Genomic DNA, 23528 nt, shown 5'->3' on the forward strand with positions numbered 1-23528 from the left:
AATATCAGTATTCTTTCTCTCCCCCAACTTTCCATCCCCTCATTTTCTCAGTTCTAAAGGAGGATGTGCAAAAACAGCTTTTATTTGGATATTGATGATAACATTCATAGTTGACTAGTGCAATATTAATGTTTAGAAGTTGAAGATATTTGTAGATGGTGCCATTTTATCCTCTTAGGTAGGATTTCTGCTATCCCTTGTATGGGCTGAGGTCTAGGTAATGAGGCAGAAGCCCCTTGCTTCAAGACTGGGAATGTGGTTCAGGGACCCCAGGGGTCTTTACTGAGGAGGATGCTCCTGACTCTGCTTCTTACCAGGGGATGGTGAAGCACACTCAGGCCTTGTGGGAAATCCTCAGTTCTTTTTTCTTTTAAATTAATTAATTAATTTATTTTTGTCCATTGTGGGGCTTGAACTCTGGGCCTGGGTGCTATCCTTCAGGTCTGCAGCTCAAGGTGAGCGCTCTACCACTTGAGCCACAGCGCTACTTCTGGTTTTCTGTTGGTAAATTAGAGATAAGGGTCTCACAGACTTTTCCTGCCAGGCTGGCTTTGAACAGCAATCCTCGGATCTCAGCCTCCTGAGTAGAGAGGGTTACAGGCATGAGCCACTGGCACCCGGCTTAGTGTCCTTTATTTTTGAAACAATGGCATGAATCTTTGGTGACAGTTCAGCACTGCTGTCTGCAGGTTGGTATCCATGAGAAAGCCTCATGTGGAGCTGAGTTAAACAGAACTGGATGAGAGCTGGGCACTGGCGGCTCACGCCTGTAAACCTAGCTATGCAGGAGGCTGATATCTAAGGATCATGGTTTGAAGCCAGACTAAGCAGGAAAGTCCATGAAACTCTCATCTCCAATTAACCAGCAAAGAGTTGGAAGTAAAGCTGTGACTCAAGTGGTGCAGTGCTAGACTTGAGCATAAGAGCTAAGGGACAGAGCCCGGGCCCTGTGCTCAAGCCCTAGGATCGGCACACAAAACAAAACAAAACAAGCCCATTAAATCCCTGACATCATGTCTGTGTGGCTCGGATCAGCTCATCAGAGCTGCATTTGAAATCCTCCTGTCTGACCTATTTTAGCAATCTCTGAGACTCATGGCCCTGCACCTGCCATATCCTGTGGAGAAAGGCTTTGTGAGGACATTGCAATTTCTCAGTGCCTTAGAGATTCCAGGGCAGTGGGAGCTGTCTGGCCTAACTGGCCTGGCTAATGGAAACCTGCTAAATGGCTTAGATGCCATTTTAGAAGGAAAACAACCCAGAAGACAGAAACTAGTTGTCTAGTCAAGTGTACATGGTTCGAACTTGTGCAACAGAAAGATTTATTTATTTATTTTCAAACATGTTAGCTTAATGTGAATTACAACCCACATTTACAATATGCAGGTTTTCAAAATCCTAGTACCAACGTGAGATATCCAAGAATGGGGAAATGTTAGTGAGTGCCAATGTAGCTCATTTTCCTCTGTGAACTTATTACTCCTTTGAAAATGAAAGCATCTCATAACCTGCAGTCCACCTTTGCCTGAATTCTTTCCCTTCCTGGTCTTCACTCTCAGCAGTTTCTCCCAGGACTATTTCCTTAAGAAGTCTCTTGCATATGTTCTTTCACCTCAAACTGCCCTTCTGGGCTGCTAGTCTTGGGTGTAGGAGCAGGGGCTCCTTTTTCAGGAGAAAGTAAGGTTTCTCCTGCCATAAAATAAGAAGACTGAGTGCCCAGGTTTGAATGCATGAAAAGATTGAAGTGGAAACAGAGACCTGGTCCTGGGCTACAAGGGGAGATTTGCGTAATAAAAGAGCAATGAACAGAACTGACTTGTGAAGGAGCCCCACATACCATGTTCAGAGACATGTGTTCTTGCCCACGTTCAGTGGAAAGCCACAGAGGACACAAGTACATAGTCATGAGCTCAGATCTAAGTGTTGGGAAGCTATATTTGGTCCTTGTTATAGATTGAATGTTTGTGTTTCTCCAAATTTTATACATTAAATTTGGTGGTATTTGCGTGTTCATCCTCTAAGAGATAGTTAGGTTTAGGTGAAATCAAAGGTTGTACCTTCATAGTAGGCTTGGTGCTCATATAAGCAAAAAACACCAGCTCTATCCCTTTCCTTCTTCCTTTTCCTTTCTCCCTTCTTTGTTCTCTCTCCTTGCTCTTGCTCTCTCTTTCCAAGGGAGTTTTATTCTCTGATAAGAGACCAGCCCGGAGTGCAGCACAATGCCATCAGCACCTTGGACAGCGTCTTCTCCAGCAAGTACTGCAGCACTGAGCTTCCTGGTTCCCTCAGGTCTTCCTTCCACCTACACTCCTTTGAACTTTAGGTTTCCTATGCGCCACATCATATCACACCGGGCCCACACTCCTCAGCTGGTCCCTCAGAACCCCTTTCTGGCTCTGAGCCTCTCCAGCTCACCTTTCCTCTCATTATTCTTACTCCCATCTTCATACACAAACCCTACCTGCTATCCAGTTACATACTTCCCTACTCTACAATTTGGTTCACAATGGGCTGGGAACAGTGATGGCTACCCACTCCGCAGGTGAGTTCCTCCTAACACTCTCTGCTTATCAAGCAGTTGGCCAACACCTCCATAGTAGCATAGCTGCACCAGGTTACCTTCTGTTGATCTCCTCACACATCTTCCTGTGCTGGCCTCTTTGCTCCTCAGCCCTAGGTCTCCATGTTTCCATTTCCCTCTGTTCAGACACCTTCATAGCTATAGTGACTTCTATTCATAGCTGTAATAGTTGGGAATTGGATCACATTGAGCACGGCAAACTTCATTAAGGTGACATCTGCTTCCTGTTCTCCTTAAGGTTGTATTTTACTCATGGCAACCATGACATTTGTAACCATGCACATTTATATCAATTCTTCTTTCTCAACTATTTTCCATTGTAAAGCCGAATGGATCCATGGTTCCTTGATTCTAAGCCTGGCAGTGATCTACTGCTTCTATTGGAGGACTAGAAGATACTGATAAACTTGGCAGCTGATAAGGAGCTGGGGAATTTATGAGGTGTCAGACAACAGCCATTAAGCCCCATGGACCAGAATAATCAGAGTCTCACATAAAAGAACTGAGCATGTGCTACTGCAGCAGACCTATTTTGTTTGGTATACAGAAGATTACTAAAATGATGAGTTTTGCAAAAGAGAAGGAGATGGGTTAGGTTTGTAATTCAGTGTCAGAACACTTGCCTAGCATGTACAGGGCCATGGGCTCAATCCCCATGACTGTAAGAAAGAACAAAAAAGTGGACAAGTTGATTTATGAGATAGCTCCATGGGGAGATGGGAAAGCAAATCTCAAATCTGCCTTCCTGCTGGATATTGGTGGCTCATGTCTGTAATCCTAGCTACTCAGGAAGCTGAGATCTGTGAATTGTAGTTTGAAACCAGCTTACGCAGGAAAGTCGGTGAAACTCTCTTCTCCAGTTAACCAGCAAAAAGCCAAAAGTAGAGCTATGGCTCAAGTTGTAAAATATCAGCCTTGAGGAGAAAAGGTAAGGGAAAGTGTCCAGACTCTGAGTTCAAGCCTCAGTACCATCTCACACACACACACACACACACACACACACACACACACACACACACACACTTAGCCTTTATTGTTGCTTATACTTCTGCTTTTTTCTTTCTGAGGAAAGTCACCCTCAGCCACCATGCCACCCCTCCACAGTCACCCACACTTTTCTTTGTCTCCTAACAGTCACTAGAGCAAAAATCTAAAGGACAGCCCAGGCCCTGGGTTCAAGCCCCAGTGCTGATACAAAAAACAAACAAACAAAAGAATAAGCTCTGGGACAGAAGCACAGATCAGCTGAGGACAGAGATTGCCCACACATTTGGTAATGTGGAGGGTGCTAGAGGTTTTGCAGAAGCAGCTTGTGGGAACAGGCACCCCACTGGAGAGGGTGGTGGGAGTATTGTGAACAACAGATTTCCCACTGATCTGGCTCTAGCCATGCTGGTGGTGGTCCACAGAGTAAACTGGCTTCTGACAAGTCATTGATTCTTCTCTGCCAGCCTGTTAGAAGCATCACTGCAGTCAATAGTTGTGGAAGAGAGTCACATGGCTTGTCCTTGAGTGTATCCAGAGTGAGCACTGTTCTAACTTAAGGCTTTGTGAATCTTCCATTTTGTCATGGATGTGACCAAATTGTCCCCATGTTCACGAATATGGAAGAACCTATTCCTCTACAAAGTACTATCAAATGTAACTCTGGACCATGTGCAGTTGAGAATTTTTTCACATTTTCAAGAGCCACTTGTATTTTCTTTCCCAAGAGCTCTTTGTCCCTACTTTTGCCAAGTTTTCTACTTACTTTTGATATTTCCCATATTGACATATATTTACACGATTGTCTCTTTGGCTGTGAAATGTTGCCATGTTTTCTCTTTTTAAGTTTGTTTTTTTTTTAACTATCTTTAAGTAGTTGTACAAAAGGGCTTCAATTGAACGTGTAAGTTTGAGTATAATACATTTGGATCAATGTCATCCTTTCTATCATTTTCTCTCATCTCTCCTAATCCCACCCAGTCTCTCAAGTTACCTGCTTCCATTTTCATATATGTACAATAAATATGTTATATTTTTCTTGTGTTTAACTTTATAAAAATGTTTATTATTTATTGTTATTATAAAGGTGATATATAGAGGGGTTACAGTTACATTAGTCAGGTAATGAGTACATTTCTTTATGGACATCCCTTCCCTTACTCTGTCTTAGTTTTCCCCTCCTATCCCCACATACAAATTGTATAGTTCATTTTCAACATAGTATCTAATGAGACCACTGTCGCATTTGTTGACCCTTTGTCCCTCCATTTCTGTGCCCTCCCCCTTGCCCTCCCAATGAACACACAAGACAAAAGGAAAAGAAAAACAGCAACCAAAAGAAACCCTCTCATTTCCATGTCCTAGAGTTCATTTCGATAAATATTATTTTACAAGATCAAATTTATATAGCCATTGTGCCTTTGTGTTCCTCCTTTGGTTTCACTGTGTGAACGACTCACTGGTCAGAGGTCACCAATGAATCTCAGATTAGAAAAGCACCCCAAAATAAGTCAGCAGGAACTGCTGAGGAGGGTAGCCGGGGAGGAGGCTGAAGGTCTGGGCTCCTGTCCCCTCTTTACCATGGTCAACACCAACCACCTTTGCCTCCCCTGTGGAGGTCGTGACCTCTCCACCCACAACCTTCAGGGACTGATTCTCCAGATAGCACCGAGACTGGCCCGGAAGCAGAACAGGACATCTTTGCATTCCCCACCATGGAGGTCAACGAACCTGGAACCGCCCAGGAGAATCTCAGACTGGTGCCATCTCACTTGTGGGCTGCTGTGGGGCCTGGCATTTCTCTCCTTGCTCCCAGCAGTCTGGTTGGTCCCAAGGGTATTACCTCTCTAGGCTTGTACATTTAATGCCCATTTTTATCTTGACTTAATTTTTTAGGCTTTAATTTATCATGACATGATATAGTTTAGAACTAGCTTCTGCATATATTGTGTTTAAATTTTGATTATTATGCTGTTGGTTGTTCAGTATTTTCTTTTATGGTTTATGGGTTTTGTCTCATCCTTCAAATCAGAGGTAATTAACAATAAAAATTTCCCAGTTTTTTTTAAGTACTAGTATGATTTCATCACACATGAATTCAATTTGTAACCCACTTAGAGTTGATTTGCAGTTAAGGCCTGAGATGAGGGCTGGGAAGGTGGCTTAGTGATAGAGCGCTTGCCTTGCATGCATGAGGCCCTGGGTTCAATTCCTCAGCACCACATAAGCAAAAAAAGAAAAAATCCGGAAGTGGCGCTGTGGCTCAAGTGGTAGAGCGCTAGCTTTGAGCTGAAGAGCTGAGGGACAGCGCCCAGGCCCAGAGTTCAGGCCCCACAACCGGACCTCCCCCCCGCCCCATACACACACAACGACCTGAGATGGGAGCTCAACTTAGTTTTTTTCCTGGATGATTATCCACCCACTCAACAATACTTGGGTAACTCTCTATAGATGTGGTTATTCCATGTACCACATAGGCCATTGCTCTGTGTGTGTGTGTGTGTGTATGTGTGTGTGTGTGTGTGTGTGTGTGTGTGTGTGTGTGCACTGTATGCACTTGATCACACCTTGCTGTTAAATATTTTTGTTTGTGTGTTACTTCTCCTTCTGCCAGACTATAAACCAAGAAATCACTGTTCCTCTGTTCTAGCTTCTATTGCTTCACTCTATAAAAGTCTGTGTATGTATGTTTTAGGAGACAGAACAAGCAGCTAGTAAAGAGCAGAAAGATCGACATGCCATGCAAAATTGTCCATCCCAGAGAATAAGCTGTTAGCTATGAAGGTGCTGGCTTCAGTGATGTGTATTTTTGCCTAAATTGGAAGATGGTGTGATCATGAGGCTCAGATCAGCACTTGTGGCAGGACTGGCTGTGGTTATTTTCAGATGAACGGGGAAGTTACCAAATGTTCTGTTTTCTTATTAGTGGAGCTCTGAGGTAAAGATTTTTGGTGTGCTGAACAGGGGTCTGTACAGAGCAAAATATAAGAAACAATATCTATGATTAAAAACAGGGCAAAATTGGTTCCTGGGATTCAAACAGGGATTAAATGGAATTACACAAAGCTAAATAATTATTGCCAAATGAACAAATTGTAACAGTACTGATGGCTAGAATGTACTCAGCTTAAACAGCAAGGAAGGAAATTGAGGATAGTTACATATAAAATTAGGCTTTGGAGTTAAAGTAACTAATTTCAGGCATCTAAATATTGCCTGATTTTTAATAGTTGTGCCATTTCTATTTCAAACAGAAATAGACACCATCGGCTGGGTTGAAATGAGGACTTGTGCACGTGTATTGTCATGTGAGCATTAGGCACAAATCTGTGCCATTTATGAAGGCATTTATGAAACACAGCTTGATTTGAAAAACCTCTGGAGATTCTAACGGCTATCTCAGGGGATCCTTAGGACTTTTCTTGAATGTTTGAGCTTTGAAAAATTTCTGGAACTTCTTTCATTTACCAATTTTAAGGACAAAGATTAATTGTCTGGATGTGCCTTGAGACTTTTGTGCCTTTTGTGGAGGCTTGCTGGACAGAGTTGTCCATTATAGCAGTGCTGGGTACATTCTTCCAAATGCCCCTGTTGTCTTCCTTCTCCCCTCCCCAGAAGCAGTACGTGGGGTCAGAGGCCAACTGTAGAACTTCCATGGGCCTCACTAGGTGAGCCCTTGGGTAGTGTGGGTCTTTTTGAAAAACTATTGCTCTCCTTTTTTTCAGTCCATGTTGGTGGATAGGAAAAGAATCTGGTGATAACTGGGAATCTAAAGAATGAATTGAAAGGAGATACTCCATCTATGGCATTTTTTCTTTGTAGCTGGCTGGACCATCAGACTTAGTTGCTGTGCTGAGTTTACTATATTACTTAAGCAGGGTTCTCTAAGCTGCTTTCAAAACTTGGATAAAACCAGAGCACCAATGAGTCATGCCTATAATCCTGGTTACTCAGGAGCTGAGATCTTAGGCCCACAGTTTGAAGCCAGTGTAGGCAGCAAAGTTCAAGAGGTTTCTTTTCTTTTCGTTTTTTGGTTGGTTGTGGGGCTTGAACTCTGGGCCTGGGCACTGTCTCTGAGCTCTTAAGCTCAAGGTTAGTGCTCTACCACTTGAGCCACAGCTCCACTTCTGGCCTTTTCTATTTATGTGGTGTTGAGGAATTGAACCTAGGGCCTCATGCATGCAAGGCAAGCACTCTTCCACTGAGCCACCCTCCCAGCCCTAAGAGGTTCTTATCTCTAATTAACTACCAAAAGAAGAGAAAAATCCAGAAGGGGAGCTGTGGTAGAGTGGTAGAATGGTAGAGTGCTAGCCTACCAAAGAAACTCATAGACAGTGCCTAAGCCCTGAGTTCAAGCCCCAGGATTGGCGCGCACACACACACACACACACACACACACACACACACACACACACATCCCTTTCTTCCCCCAAAAAATCTTAGATAAAATATAGATAATAGAGTTTATGCAGTTCTGCAGAGAGAAAACATGGCCTTCTTCTCAAAGTAAACAAAGAATTTACTCTTCAAACCTTACACTAGATGTTTGATCATTCTGATAGAGCCATAGTTAGACCAACTTAGGGCCCGGTTGCTGTCCCTTAGCTTTTGTGTTCAAGGCTGGTGCTCTACCACTTAAGCCAAAGTTCCACTTTAAACTTTTTGTGGTTAATTAGAGAATCTCAGGGGCTTTCCTGCCTGGGCTGGCTTCAAATCACAATCCTCAGATCTCAGCCTCCTGAGTAGCTGGGATTATAGGTGTGAGTCACCAGTTCCTGGCTAGTTAGACTATTATTATAAAATAAGTAAGAGCAAGCATAAGCACCAAAACTTTAGCTTTACAGTTCATTCTTTCCAAGTCCTGTTGATTCATATATAACAAATTTTCTCACATTTGACCTTTCAGAAATTTATCCCCCTCCTCACTCTCTACAGACATGACGCTCATCTCAACGGTCTGTTGCCTAAGGACACATCTCTCCTATAAGCACTGCATTGTGACCATGAATTTTTTTTTTTTTTGTCGTTCGTGGGGCTTGAACTCTGGGCCTGGGCGCTGTCCCTCAGCTCTTCAGCTTAAGGCACTCTACCACTTGAGCTACAGCGCCACTTCCGATTTTCTGGTGGTTTATTGGAGATAGGAGTCTCACGGTCTTTCCTGCCCGGGCTGGCTTTGAACCGCGATCCTCAGATCTCAGCCTCCTGAGTAGCTAGGATTACAGGCGTGAGCCACCAGCGCCCGGCCCATGAATTTTTTTTTAACCGATGGTAGAAATTAATTGCAAGATACTTTTAGTGTGGAAAGTTGGTGTAATGTCTGAGGATCTATGATCTTTTCCATTCTGCCTTTCTCTATATCCTTGTTTTCCCCTACATTCTTTTTTTAAAGTATTTTTTAATGTAAAGATACTGTACAGAGGGATTACAATTACATGAACAAGGTAATGAGTCCATTTCCTGTAGAGCATTGTTACACCCTCCTTTATTTTCCCCTACCATCCCTTTCCTCCCCACCTCCACAACTCCTCCCTCCCCTCTCCCCCCGCTGCAAAGTTGTAAAGTTCATTTTCAACATATTGTCTTATACATCTCGTTGTTACAATGGGTCATCCTGTATCCTTATTTCAGCATTTTGTTATTTCTCTTCCCCTCCCCAAATTAGAAAAATGTATATATGAGATGCAGGACGTTGGAATCAAATACAGTGACAACAGGGGCTGTACCATGGGGGAAGAACATACAAAGAAACAAAAAAAACACATAGTACATGATAAGTACATTAAAAAGAACAGGAACAAAGATAAAACCTTTTGTTTTCCCATCTTGGGGTTCATTTTTGCTTAGCATCAGGTTATATGGTCATATATACATAGCTTTTGACCTCTTCTGCTTGTCCTAGACATATAGTAGTTATTGCAGATAAGGGACACCATGGGACCTATGTTTGTTTAAGTCTGGCTTACTACACTTAATATGATTTTTTCCAAGTCTTTGTATTTCCTAACAAATCCCCTCCTGTTCTTATGCTGTATTTTCCTTCTTTACATTGGAGTTGCATTCTCCTAGAGATCTTTTCTGATGAGCTTTCAGCCCATCTCACCATCATCTCTTACCTAGCTTGTCACAACATTGAGCTGGGGTAGCTTTCAAGCGTCCTATTTTTTGTCACTCTAGTTTCTGTCACCTGTACAGCCTTCTTCTTCCCCTGACTCTTCACTCTTCCCAGCCTCCTGTCTGCCTGTGGTCAGAGCTGTGTGTGAGTCCCCTGACCCACTGGTCCCCTACCAATGACCCTCAACACTAAGGACACTTGTAGATCCTGGGTGATGGAGCTGTTCGTCTAATGCTGTTTTAGACCCAGCCCCACACAGAATCTTGTGGCTCATTTGTATTTTAAAGAGATTCTTTCCCCCTCTAAACCTTTTCTTTTTAATCGGTCATAAGGCCTGAACTCTGGATCTGGGCACTGTCCCTCAGCTCTTCAGCTCAAGGCTAGCGCTCTATCACCTGAGCCACAGTGCCAGCTTTTTCTGCTTATGTGGTGCTGAGGAATCGAACCTAGGGCCTTATGCATGCAAGACAAGCACTCTGCCACTGAGCCACCTTCCCAGCCCCCCTCTCAAACCTTTTTATAGCCACTCCTGTTAGCTAAAATGCATTGGCTATACCTAACCTCAAAACATGCAAACTTCACAGCATAGCATGCTGCTGAGGGCCACTCTTTCCTTTTGCCATTCTGTGGCTTATGGGAAACTGTGGGTACTGCCTTTTCCCAGCATCTGAGAGATGATCCTGTTGATAGAACTGGAGGCCATCATAGTAAGAGAAATAAGCAAGACTCAGCCAAATGCCACAGGTTCTTGTTCATTTGTGGAAGCTCAAAGCAGTTGACCTGGATATAGAACAGAGGTTATTAGAGGCTGGAGGTAGGAGCAGAAAGGGAGGGTGTATCAGGGTAAGTTTTATGCATATACCAGTTTATCTTGTTATTGCATGGTAATAAAAATACACTAAAATAACAATCCTGAACTGTGAAAAATTAGATTAGACTTCAAAATCGGAGTTATGGCTTCTATTGAAAGGGATTTGTTTTCACACCATGATAAGCTGACCTATCTTCAGTTGGGGCTGGTCTGTATTTGCACTTTGGTGTGTTTTCAAGGCAAGGCATCTGACCCTGAGTGAAAAGTTGACAAAACAGCTTGCTGATAGGATAATCATAAAACCCATGGACTTAGAAGTTCCTGAGATACAGAGCATCAGAAGTTGGAGGTCAACTAGCATTAGTCTGTGCATTAAAGACTAAATTGCTCATTTCAACCTTATCTGTTCATTAAACACTTGGTCTTGTAAGACTATCATAAAATTCTTGTTTCCTGCTGTACTTCTTGTCTGCAAGTTTATTCTTTAAGCTTTGGACATCAACAAAGTGTTCAACTAAGAAAAAAGAGTGTGTCATTGGTCATAGGACACTATTTGTATACAACTACAATCATAAAAACAAGAGCTACAATATGTTCAGTGAAATGTTTTAAAATGCCTGTGTGTTGTTAGTTTTACTTGGAGGACAGATAAGCTGACTCCCTGCTTCTCTCTCTCTCTCTCTCTTCTTTCTTTCTTTCCTTCCTTCCTTCCCTCCTTCCTTCCTTCCTTCCTTCTTTCCTTCCTCTCTCTCTTTCTCTCTCTCTTTCTTTCTTTCTCTCTCTCTCTTTCTCTCTCTCTCTCTCTCTCTCTTTCTTTCTTCTGATGTAAGCAAGCAGTTGTTTTCCTGGATGTTCAAGTGGAGTCTCTGGGATTCATAGTCCCAACTATGGCATGTGATAAATGACTCTGTCTCCCTTCTTCCTAAGGGAAGCCATCAGCCGTGTCTGCGAAGCAGTGCCTGGTGCCAAAGGAGCACTCAAGAAAAGGAAGGTACTGCCTTTAACATCATGTGTGTCTCTGTGACAATGTCTCATTGCTTGGCATCTTCATTTACAAAAAGATCTACTGTCCTCTTCCCATGGCCTGCCTCTTGTCATTTGTAAAATCAAAGAAAGCTAACATTGCTCTTGATTCCCTGTGGTTGAGGCCAGCGAACTGTCATTGCTGACCAACAGTGGACACTATGATCATTCATTGTGGTTTAATCCTGAAGATAATGACAATAGCAAATACTTGGCTAGATGTTCCTTTGAGGATTTAAGATACATGAATTTACTTAATCATAGCAACTCCTTGTGGAAGGTAGTCCAGTGGTGTGTTGGTAGCATTTTACCACCAGCTCTTGGGGATGAGGATTTAACACTTGCCAATTTCTGTGGTGTCAATACTTTTGTGGGGTTGACTTCAGCATGACATTCCTAGAAACAGTAGGTTTGGGACCCGCAGTAGCACGTTATACAGAATTTCCGCTGTACAGGTACAGCAGATGTGAAAAGCATAGGTGGGTTTCTAAAGCAAAACCGTTTATCTGTCCAGTATTGTCTCCGTGTGTGTGTGCACACCAATATTGCACTCATTTGGCTATTTCAGTGATCACTGTCACACTATCATTTAAGCCACATCTCCACTTCTTTTTTGCTGGTTGATTGGAAATAAGAGTTTCATGGATTCAAACTTTGAGCCTTAGATCTTGGCCTCCTGAGTAGTCAGGATTACAGGCATGAGCCACCAGTACCCAGCTTGTCTTTTTTTTAAACTTAAAAACGTTATTATAAAGGTAATGTACAGAGGACTTACATAAGGCAGGTAAAGGGTACATGTCTTTTTGGACAATGTTACCAACTCTCTCGCTTTCTCCCAGTTTCCCGCCTGTCTCCCACCCACAAATTATAGAGTTGATTTTCAACATACTGTCCGGTGAGAACCATTGCTGCACTTTTCACCCTTTGTCCTTCCACTGTACCTCCTCTTTCACTCTCAAAGACATATAAATGAACAAACAGAACAAAAAGAAACAACAAAGAAAAGCTTGTTCCCATTTATCATTTTGATAAATATTATTTTGTATGTTCAGAGGCACATAGGCCTTGTACCATTCTGTTCCTCTCCTAAGAGACTGTAAAAACTGTGATATATTTCATTGTGAATTTGCATCGGTCATTTTAATAAAATTATTAAGAAGCAGCCCATGCAATTCCTAAAAGGTCTAATGGGATCTCATTAGCTGAAACTATGCAACATCAGTGGAAATCCTACTTATAGATGATAAAAACTGAGGCACAGAGGTGAGAAATCTTAATACAGGTAGGAGGTGGAGCTGAGGTCGAGCCCAATCCACCTGCTCCAGGGACTAGTTCAACTCTATCTTGAATAAAAAGTTGGAGTAGAAGAAAACAAAATATTTGAATTAAGAGAAAACACACACTCAAAACCCTTTTTTAGTGACATGTGCAGTAAATAAATCACTGTACTTATGATTGTGACTTTTCTCTGCCTAGAAAGAATTATGTGTAAGAGTATCTTAAAGACCCTGAATCTGCCCCTGAGACTGTGCATTTGATTCCAACTGATTTTGGAAAACAATTCCCTGCTATTCCTAGCCCTATTCGTCTGCCATTGGAGCTGGGTGGTGGGGAATCCATAGATCCATGGGTTACCTGGGTTTCTAGCAGAGAACTTTGACAGCTCAGGTATGCTAGTTTAGGTTTTGTCGAATCCTCTGGGGATCCTAGGGATGAAGCTCTGGAATCCTGAAAACAGGAACTAGGAAAAAAATCTCAAAACAGGGCTAGGTGATCTCATTTCTCAGAGCCAGGTGGTACTGACAAGCCTTGGGGTATGCTTATGGCTCTTGGTAGGTAGAAGTGGAGCTCATGATCATTGCCAGATTTTATCTTAGATGCACTTGACCCAAATCTCACAGGGGAGAAGAGCACTGGAAGGGCATCTCTATTTTTAAAGAGTTCTTTCAAGAATGTTGACTTTTTTTTTTAAAGAAAGGATTGCCACAGAGACCAAAAGAAACAACATTTATCTGATTTCTCTGTGAAGCAAAGAGCCGTGTTTTGAATCCATGGAATCAGGGCAGGCTTGAATAGTATATATATAAGCCCAGGAGAGATTTTTTTTAATAGAGGTTATTTCATAAAAAGTTGTTTTTAGAGGCATTTTACTTGGCTGTGCAGAAACTCTAAACAGCAAAACCCATTCTGATTGGTTTGTGGATTAGGGTACACCCATCTGGGAGCTACAGAAGGCCAGTGAATACTGACTTAAGGGGTTTATCCTTTGGTCTGCCCTTCAGCAGTTGGAGTGCATTGCTTATGATCCCTCAACTCCACTTTAGAAAGCCTTAGCGTTAGTTACTTTATTTTCTCTCCCAGGAGATTAAAAAAGTGCATGCTTGGTTAGAAATTAATTAGCATACTTATGAGAAGTTATTGTAATATAAATGAAAAGAATGAGTTGATCCCAAAGGCCAGAGAGATGAGTGCTTCAAAGCTTGTCCAGGGACTCCAGGGAGGAAGGAAGTGCTTAGCTGGAAACCAAAGTCCTTGCATTTCTGCACAGAGACTTTTCTGAAGGGGCAGAGGAGACACAGTTATGGCCAGCCTCTGTCTCTCCATCCTGTGTTGGCTCCTGGCCAATGGGCCATCTAGATAAGCTTTGACCAGAAAGATGTTTAGACTCTTCCCTTCAGTGATGAGCATCCTGGTTACCCTCTGTGATTGCTTATTAGTCTCATGTCTGTTCTGAGAGCTAGTTTGATTCTTGGTGTGCTGAAACCAGGTATCAAAATATGCAATGCTGTGTGTTTGTGAACTCCCTGCTATTTTTTCAGGCCCCATAGGGACCCCATGAGACAAAAGTATGTGGTAAGAGGCAGCCAGGAAGATTGATACCTCTGACTGTTCTCAAGGGCCCTCATCTCAGCATTTGCACACTGGGTCTTAGACAACTTACATATGGCATATTGTGGATTGCGCATATTAGCACTGACTCCCACCATTCCAGTCCATCCATTTTTTTTTCTTGTCCTCCTGTACCTAAAGGATTAGGAGCAATCAGTGATGGTTTGGGGGTGTGCTGACATCTGTGCCTCCACCCTTTGAGTCTGAGAACACTATTTCTATAAATAAAAAGCTGGAATAATGAAACATTTCTTTGATTTCACAGCCTCCAAGCAAAATGCTATCCAGCATCCTGGGAAAGAGCAATCTCCAGTTTGCAGGAATGAGCATCTCCCTGACCATCTCCACCGCCAGCCTGAACCTGAGGACACCTGACTCCAAACAGGTGTGGTTGCTCAGGGTTTCCAGCCTGGTGGGCACTATGCTCATGTCACATGTTGACTCATCTGTAGACTTTGGCCACTGTGAAGAGTCATCAATGGAATGATCCATGAGCTTGCTCCCTTTCATTATATTCTAATGTGTGTGTGTGTATATGTGATGCATGAAGCTGTTGGTTTACTTACAGTAGAGCAACAAAAGTGATATGTGTGCAAACTCTTCTGTTCATTGTCGTTGCCCTTTTATAATTCCTTTTTTTATTGTTTTTATAGACCACATTTTAATTTTATCACCTCTGAAGCAGAGAGCAGGCTATGGTTTAATTGGAAGTTGTTTTTCTTTCTTAGTGGTTTTATATTTTGGAGCATGGTCCAGTTCAGGGTGTTGCAGGATTGGTGAGATGTGATGTGTCTGGAGAATAATCAGGGTGGGCAACTTCAGAGCTGAGCAAAGTAGTATAGACAGACTTATTAAGGTTAATTCCATTTGGGATGGTTGTACCAGGCACAACATCTGTCTTCTAGGTTTCTCTATTTAGCATTAGTTTCTTAAGTGGGAAAAAAATGGGTATATGAGTGGCTGCCTGGCTACCAACAGGTCATTTCTGAAGGTCCAATGAGAAGAAGGAAGCAAAGATGCTTGTATAGTATGTAGCATGTGAACATCATCCCCTGCTCTGACCAGACCCAATGTTAGCAGTGTGAGTTACACATTGTGTGTGCGACACAATTCTGATTTTTACTGTCTTGCCAGGGATGACATTGTCACCTTTATAGGTATTTCTGTTTATTGAGTACATAGTCCCAGGTAAGTGGGATGCATCTCCAGCTCTATTGATCCTACTCTTCCCACCCAAGATGTAGCAGTAAACCTAGATCTTGTATAGATATGAGAATCAGCATTCTGGTCTTCTTTGAACATAACTAAATACCACTTCTCTATTCTTTTGTCCTCCAGAGACAACCCCCACTCCAGGAAATCCATTCTTAAGGATTAATTTTCATGTAAAGCATGTTGGTCAGGGTCAGCCTTTCTTTGAACTGTCTCCAGTGGAGCTCATGCTGTTGGTGGAGACTGGCCCTTTCAGGCACTCATATTTGCACTCATATCCTATAGGATATGATAGCAGTATGGAGGTTCCTCAAAAGACTACACTACACATAGAGCTTCCCTATGTCCTAGCAATCCCACTACTGGGCATTTACCCAAATGACCACAAACAAGGCCATACTAAATAAAACCAAAGTAGAAGCACATGCCAATACAGGAAAGTGGATTGGCTCTAATTTTCTCACTTTCTTTTCAGTTTCTGTTACTAGAAGAGGATAGATACAGGCACTGAAAACTGTTTTGTGTTGACCTGATGTTGACTTTCATTTTTTCCACAAAGTCAGAACTTGTAGCTTCATTTCTCAGCTTCAGTTTGAATTTCTTTTTCTTTGAATTTCTTTTGGTTAAAAGCATGAGTTAAATAAGCAAAAATACACAAAGATTAACGGTGCAAAAATTAAACATGTCAGAAGTCCTAGATTTTCCTTGCTTGGGGATGGCTACTTCTCCTTGTTCTTTCAAGAGCTGTCTATCACTGGCAAGCGGTAGATTCTAGGGCAAGCAACTATTATTAGTTCAAGTGAATTGGGGCTTGGACACAAGCTACCCTGCCAGTCACGCTGTTTTATATTCATGAATATATTCAAGTTTTTCTAGGTCCTGAAGTTTTACAAATGCCACTTAACAAATTAGGCATTTAAAAATATCTTGGGAAGCAGAGATCAGAGTATTATGATTCAAAGATAGCCCGGGCACAAAAAATGCTTTCTGGACTCCATCTCAACCAATGGCTAGGTATGATGGTGCGTGGCTGTCATCCCTACCACCAGGAAGCACAAGTAAGAGGTTCACAGTGCAAGTCAGATCATCAGAGCGAGACTTTTCCTTGAAAATCAGCAATGCAAAAAGAGACTGGAATCATGGCTCAAGTGGTAGAACACCTACCTAGTAAAGTTCAATTTCCAGTAATGCTTCAAAAAGAAACCTAACAAGCAAATCTTCTCTGTGTGTGTTTAGCAATGCCTGAAGGCCTAGGTTCAATGTTCAGCACCTCAAAATGGAAAAAAAAAAAGTTATGATGTAGTTTGGTTGTGTTCTACATGCAGCTGCACAGGAGCTTTTTTTAAATCTCCAGGATATTATTATTATAAATCATATTAAGATAATAAATGAGCTTTGTAAATCCCAACTGTCTGCTGAAGGGCGAGAGCTTGAGCAGGCTGCCCAGACATAAACCTGGTTGCATTGGGATGGAAGTGAGATCTTCCACCCCTCGAAATTCAATGTCAATCCATTGTCTTTATCAAGATAAAAATAGTGCAGAAGATTTAGACAGCTTTGGAGATTTAGGGCAGCTTCTAATTTACTCAGTGTCTGCTGAGTTTCATTTAGGCGACAGTTCACAAAGCAAATGGGAACTTCCCATTTTAAAATTAACTTGGAATGTCTTCCCTGGTTTTAAAGTTGACAAATTTTACACGTGCTTTTAGGAACACACACTTTGGATCTTGGCTGCTGACTTTCTGATTTAAAGAAACATGCTACAAATAAAGAAAGAGATGAGAGCACATTTCCTTCCTAGCTATGGGGTCTATAACAGAAGCCCTGGTATACTTCTGGAACTAGGAAGTTGCACTGTTTGAGTGTGTGAGGGGCACTTCTTAACACACTTGTTAAAACTCTGACCTTGAGTTGGAGACTTGGGCTTGAGCTCAGAGCTTGTGCAGCTCAAGGTTTTTTGCTCAAGGTTAACACTTTACCATTTGAACCACTTACCATTTGGAACCACAGTTCCATTTGTGGCTTTCCGGTGGTTTATTGGAGATAAAAGTCTCATGGACTTTTCTGCCCCAACTGGCTTTGAATCACAATCTTTAGAGCTCAGCCTCCTGGGTAGCTAGGATTATAGATATGAGCCACCAGTGTTTGGTGTCGCTCATCTTTTTACTTTGAGCAAGCTACTTGGTCTATGGCTACAAACTCCTCATCTGTAGAGGAATTCCCAGCTCCTGATTGGCTAGCCAACCAACTAGATAGCAATGGGACTCAGACTGGGTATGTTTACAACAGGGGATCTAGCTGTAGTCTTTGCTTTTGTGCAGGTGCCAGTTTTCAAGAAAGCTTGTCAATTTATATAGCCTGCCAACAAGTACTTGGTTTTGCAAGACCTGGGAAGGGTAATAACATCCTGTCTCTTTTTGTTTGGGCTTGGCAGATCATAGCTAACCATCACATGCAGTCCATTTCCTTCGCCTCAGGAGGAGACCCGGTAAGTATGCTCTGATTTGTTTCTCTTGCTCTTGTTCCAAGTTTCTGAGAAGGGATTCTTGTATCCACAGCGTGCCCCATAAGTCCATAAGACATAAAAAAGTGAATCCAACTATTTCCCCTTCTTGGTTTCAGAAGCTGCTCCCCTCCTCCTTTTTTTTTTCTTCTTGTTTTGTGCCAGTACTAGGGCTTGAACTCAGGTCCTGGGTATGGTCCCTAAGCTTTTTTGCTCAAGGTTGATGTTTTACCACTTGAACTATGTTTCTACTTGGGACATTTTGCTGGTTAATTGGAGATAAGGGTCTCATGGATTTTTTTCTGTTCTGGCTGGCTTTGAACAGCCATCCTCAGATCTCAGGCTTCTGAATAGCTAGGGTCACAGGCATGAGCCACCAGTGCCTTGCTATCAGAAGCTCTTTTTGACTGCGTTGTTTGAGGAGAGGGTAGTCCATGACGAGTACTTACAATTAGTTTTCATTTCATTGACAAAAGCTTCAGAAACTCTGGAAGCATTTTCCTTCTTAAGAGGTGACAAATAGGTCCCAGTTTTCAACTATCTGAGTCTTCTCACATATACACTCTATATTTACCCTACATTTATTTCTGGTGCTTGTACTGGTACTTGAACTCAGAGCTTGGGTGCTATCTCTTAGCTTTTGTTCTCAAGTCTAGCACTCTGCCACTTGAGCCACAGCTCACTTCCAGCGAATGTGTGTGTGTGTGTGTGTGTGTGTGTGTGTGTGTGTGTATGCTTAATTGGAGTATCAGAGACTTTCCTATTCATAGCTAGTTTCCAATCTTGATCCTTATATCAAGCCTCAGCCTCCTGAGAAGCTACCATTTATAATACCCCTCTTCCTCTCTCCCGCCCCGCTTCTTCTTTCTCCTTCTTTTCCTCTTCCCTCTCCTCAGCTTTGCCCTCCTTCTCATGTTCCTCCTCCTTCTCCTCTCCCCAGCCCCAGATAGGGCCAAACTCCGATGCTCACTACCCACTAATCTGTTGATGCTCAGCCCTTCAAACCATCGTAGGAAGGAAAGGCAGAGAGAAGAGGGGAGGAAACAGGTCCCATCCTTCTCAGCAGGGACAGGAGAAAGGATTCTTCTCCCCTGGTACATTGTTATATTAGTTTTTACCAGTCTGGGTAAAGCTTTCACTAGTTCAGTGATATTTTTTAGAATGATAAGATGAGGTTTCATTTTTTGTGAGATACTTTTACTCAATTGAAAATAATGTTCCCCATATTCTTGTTAGTTTTTTGGTGTTAAATAGCCTTTATATAATAAAAATAATAGTGGGTTATGGGTTGTTATTATACTAAAGTTTCAGTAGGCACTGTTACTCAAAAATGTAGCCATCCAAGATACCCCAAGGGATTGGCATATTCATCCTCTCTTTAAGGTCAGGGACCCTGTTGATTTCTATTTTCACCATGACCTTCTTACCTCTTCTCCTGGATTCCTTTGACCCTGGTACCCTGCTGTCAAAGAATGGCTGTTGACTCGTAGGAAGTAAACGAAGAACCATTTCAACCGCAGATTCCAGAGCCTTCCTTTTCCTAAAGGACCAGGTGGTAGATATCAGCAATGGGAAATCCTTGGCCAAGAACAGGGCCAGAGGCAACATGACTGCAGTGAGGGATGGGGCTGCATGCTGGCTGGGTGAGGGCGGGGCCCTCTGCCTTTCAGCAACCCCACCTCGGACCTTGAGCCACAGATACTGGGCAGAGGAAAGGATCATCTGCCCACCCCTGCATTTGGCTCTTTGCTCTCAAATCATCACCTAGCAGTGTGAGGATGACCAGGGCACAGTTCAGCAGTCTCACCCCAGAGCTCCTGTGGCTTGAGCCCTTTACCACACTTGATGGTAGTGTTTTTCAAAAGCTTCCTCCCATAACAGATTTCTATCATTTTTCTTTTCCTTGGCTGAGCCTTTCTTTTCTTTCTTATCCTTCTGAGTTCTTATGTTTCATCCTAACAGGAGATTTTGAGTGAGATGCCTATTCAGAAAGCAGAATTGTCCAGTGTCTACCTGTAGAGCAGGTCTTTAGATAACACCCGCATGTACATGTGTGCCTAGTTTTTACCTTTACTGCCCCTTCCCCCCCCCCCCACATACACCCAGGCCTTCCCCCACATGTCTCCTCCAGGCATTCTGACTGATTGCTAACCCAACCTGATGTTTGGAAGCATAGTCTGTCCTCTTTCCCTCCTTCTCTTCCTGGTGCTGGGGATAGAACCATAACTTCTTAAATGTAGAAGGGAGCCTAGTATGAGAAGATAAAAGCAGATATCGTGTTCATCTGGATCAACAGCTCCTTTCAGGAAACCTTTTTACACTTTATTTTTTAATCATATTATGAAGATAGACACAAATATCTAACTCACAGGGAGCCAAATGTATTGGCTCACGTTAGAAGTGTTTTATTTATAAAGATACAAATGAGACTATAATTTTTATTGTGTCTTCAATAAAAGAAAATTGAAAAGAAAGATTAATAACATTAAGGGACACACTTACATTAATATGTGATGCTTTGTATTTTATATTTTCTGTAACTTGCTTTTTTTTGGTGCCCATACTGGAGCTTGAACTCAAGGCCTGTTATCTTATTTCAACCTTCAGTATAATTCGACAGTGCCTTCTTCATACCTTCCCTCTCAACTGTGGTTGATAGATTTGTCATTGACATAGGGTTTTCCAATTTCTCCTTTTTCTTTTCTTTTTTTTTAATTGTCAAGCTAGTGTACAGAGTGGTTACAGTTACATAAGCAAGGTAATAAGTACATTTCTTGTCAAACTTGTTACCCCTTTCCTCATTTTTCTCCTGCTTTCCCTCCCCCTACCCCACTCCCCAAGTTGTACAGATCATTTCCAACATACTGTCTTGTGTATGTCACTGTTGCATTGGTTCCCCCTTTGTCTTTTGTCTCACCATTCTCTTCCCAAATTCAAATAAACACATATAGAATACCAGGGTACCCAAACCACATACAGTGACAACATGGAATATACTTTTTCATTCACAGCTGGCTCTCTATCACTTGTCATACCTCTACTTCCTGTGCTTTGCTTAGTAATACAAAAAAGGATTGCTTCCCATTTTATCCATTCCAAATACAGGTGAAATTATGCATGCAACCCATTACAGATTAAGCTATAGCCCTGATTTTAACATATAACAATTCATAGGTGATTTTAATGAAAGAATTCTAGGTTCTAGCTTAACACTCTGTGTCTGGATCTTAACATTTGTCCACATCAAGAAAAAAATTATATATATATATATGTATAATATGTGAATTATAAGAATGTACACACATATGATAAAAAGGACATATCTCTACATAAAGCATATATATCTATATATGAAAATATATCCATCTATCTGGAAAGTGAATTTATTTATAGGTTTGGAGGATGGGAACTTCTCCATCTGTGTCTACCTTGCCCTCCACAGAGTCATAACTACGAGGAAAGGTGAAACAAAAGCCAGGACTAAAACTGGAACTGAGATAAGTCTTTCTCCTGGGAAATCTTTCTCTTGGCACCTAAGGCTCTTGCTGTAGGCTATTTTCATTCTCAGTATGGTTATTTCTGACAAAGATCCCAATCCCTAAGGCCCCATTAAAATATCTGCCACTTATCACTTTGCCCCTTAGTCTACCCAGTAGGAAAATGGCAGATAAAAGTATCCAATTAGACAAGCTATAAAACACTATTAACTCATTTCCCCAATTAGTGCTTTCACTCTGTTGTAACTGGGCAATGTCAAGGTCATTGTATTGAATCCTAATATCCACAAGTATAGCAGCAGCTGCTCACCAGTGGCTCATACCTGTAATCTTAGCTACTCAGGAAGCTGAGATCCAAAGGATCAAAGTTCAAAACCAGCCCAGGCAGAACAGTCTTCAAGACTTATCCAGCTAACCAGCAAAAAGATTGACTGGAGGCATGGTTCAAGTAGTGGAGTACCAGCCCCGAAGAAGTAAGCCAAATGAAGAGTATGGACTTCAAGCCAAGATAGTGGAACAAAATAAACAAACACAAGAAGAAGTACCCTAGGAAAGGAACAACACTGGTATACTGGTAAAGCCATACCCTCACTGACCATCTGAAAGATGCACATCATATCTCATTACTGCCCTTCTTTCCCTAACTGCGTGCCAGAGTAAAGATTCTTAGACCAGCGCAAACACCTTTTAATAAAAAAATAAATAAAAAAGCCAGGCCCCGGTGGCTCACGCCTGTAATCCTAGCTACTCAGGAGGCTGAGATCTGAGGATCACTGTTTTAAACCAGCCTGGGCAGGAAGGTCCATGAGACTCTTATCTCCAATAAACCACTAGAAAACCAGAAGTGGTGCTGTGGCTCAAGCAGTAGAGCACTCGCCTTGAGTTGAAGAGCTGAGGGATAGCGCCCAAGCCCAGAGTTCAAGCCCCACGACCAACAAAAAATAAAATAAAATTTCCCTGTATATACAAACGCTGAATCAAATTAATTTTGTTACCTGAAGATGTAAAAAGACATTGACTCTTTATGTTATACTTTTTAAAGAACTCTCTAAACCCCAATCAAATTTGAAAGTTAAATAAAAAGACTGACTGAAGCCAATAACGTTCACTGTGATGACAAAGTTGTTGAATCTAAATATCTGCTCTTGACATGTTACTATACTGGCTGCCAAGGTTCAGAATTTTTTGAAATGTGGCCTATGAATATCTCCATGTCTCCCCCCCCGCCCCCCCCGCCACCGCCACTTTGGAAATTTTTTTTAATTATTTTTATTGATCTAAAGGTGATGTACAGAGGAGTTACACATGAGTCAGGTAATGAGTACATTTCTTTTTGGACAATGTCACCTTTTCCCTTGCTTTCTCCCTGTTTTTCCCCTCCTGACCTCCCTTCCCCACAAGGTGTATAATTCACACTCAACATAGTGTCTAGTGAGCATAGCTGCTTCATTTGTTCACTCTTTATCCCCCACCTCTGTGCTCCCCCTTATCCTCCCCACCACAGATACACTTACGTTTTTTTAAGTTAAGCATCTCGATTTCCATAGGCATTTGGATGATTTAATTCTTCTAGTACTTCTTCCTCCCAAAGCAAAAACTTTGGTTGTGCTTCATTGTGTACAACTGTGATGGCAATTTGAGTCAAGTGGAGCACAGGAGACTACTCAGTATTTTCTTTCAAATTCTTCAAAAACTCAGCACCCATAATATCCAAAACCCAACTGCAGATCTTGGCATTGAATTTGCACACAGAGCTTGATGACACACACATCCTGTCTAAATAATCCTGTTTGTTCTCCCATTAGTTTAGTCTTTACATCCTTCCTTCCATTTCCTTTCTTCTTTCTATTTCCCTCCTTCCTTCCTTTCTTTCTTCCTTCCTTCCCTCTTTCCTTCCTTCCTTCCTTCTTTCCTTC

The 23528-nt window shown here is 42.0% G+C and overlaps 1 protein-coding gene across 1 annotated transcript in view; it reads left to right on the forward strand.

The window, feature by feature from the left end:
- The window catches only part of Shc3 (SHC (Src homology 2 domain containing) transforming protein 3), a 160570-nt gene that overhangs the window by 80449 nt on the left and 56593 nt on the right, over positions 1-23528 (forward strand). Inside the window, exons 3-5 of the mRNA XM_013023461.1 lie at positions 11416-11479; positions 14666-14785; positions 18047-18100. Coding sequence (XP_012878915.1) covers positions 11416-11479; positions 14666-14785; positions 18047-18100 — 238 coding nt within the window. The remainder of the gene's footprint in view (positions 1-11415; positions 11480-14665; positions 14786-18046; positions 18101-23528) is intronic.

The sequence above is a fragment of the Dipodomys ordii genome, unplaced genomic scaffold (genome assembly GCF_000151885.1).
Source record: "Dipodomys ordii isolate 6190 unplaced genomic scaffold, Dord_2.0 Scaffold68, whole genome shotgun sequence".
In the NCBI taxonomy this organism is placed as follows: domain Eukaryota; kingdom Metazoa; phylum Chordata; class Mammalia; order Rodentia; family Heteromyidae; genus Dipodomys; species Dipodomys ordii.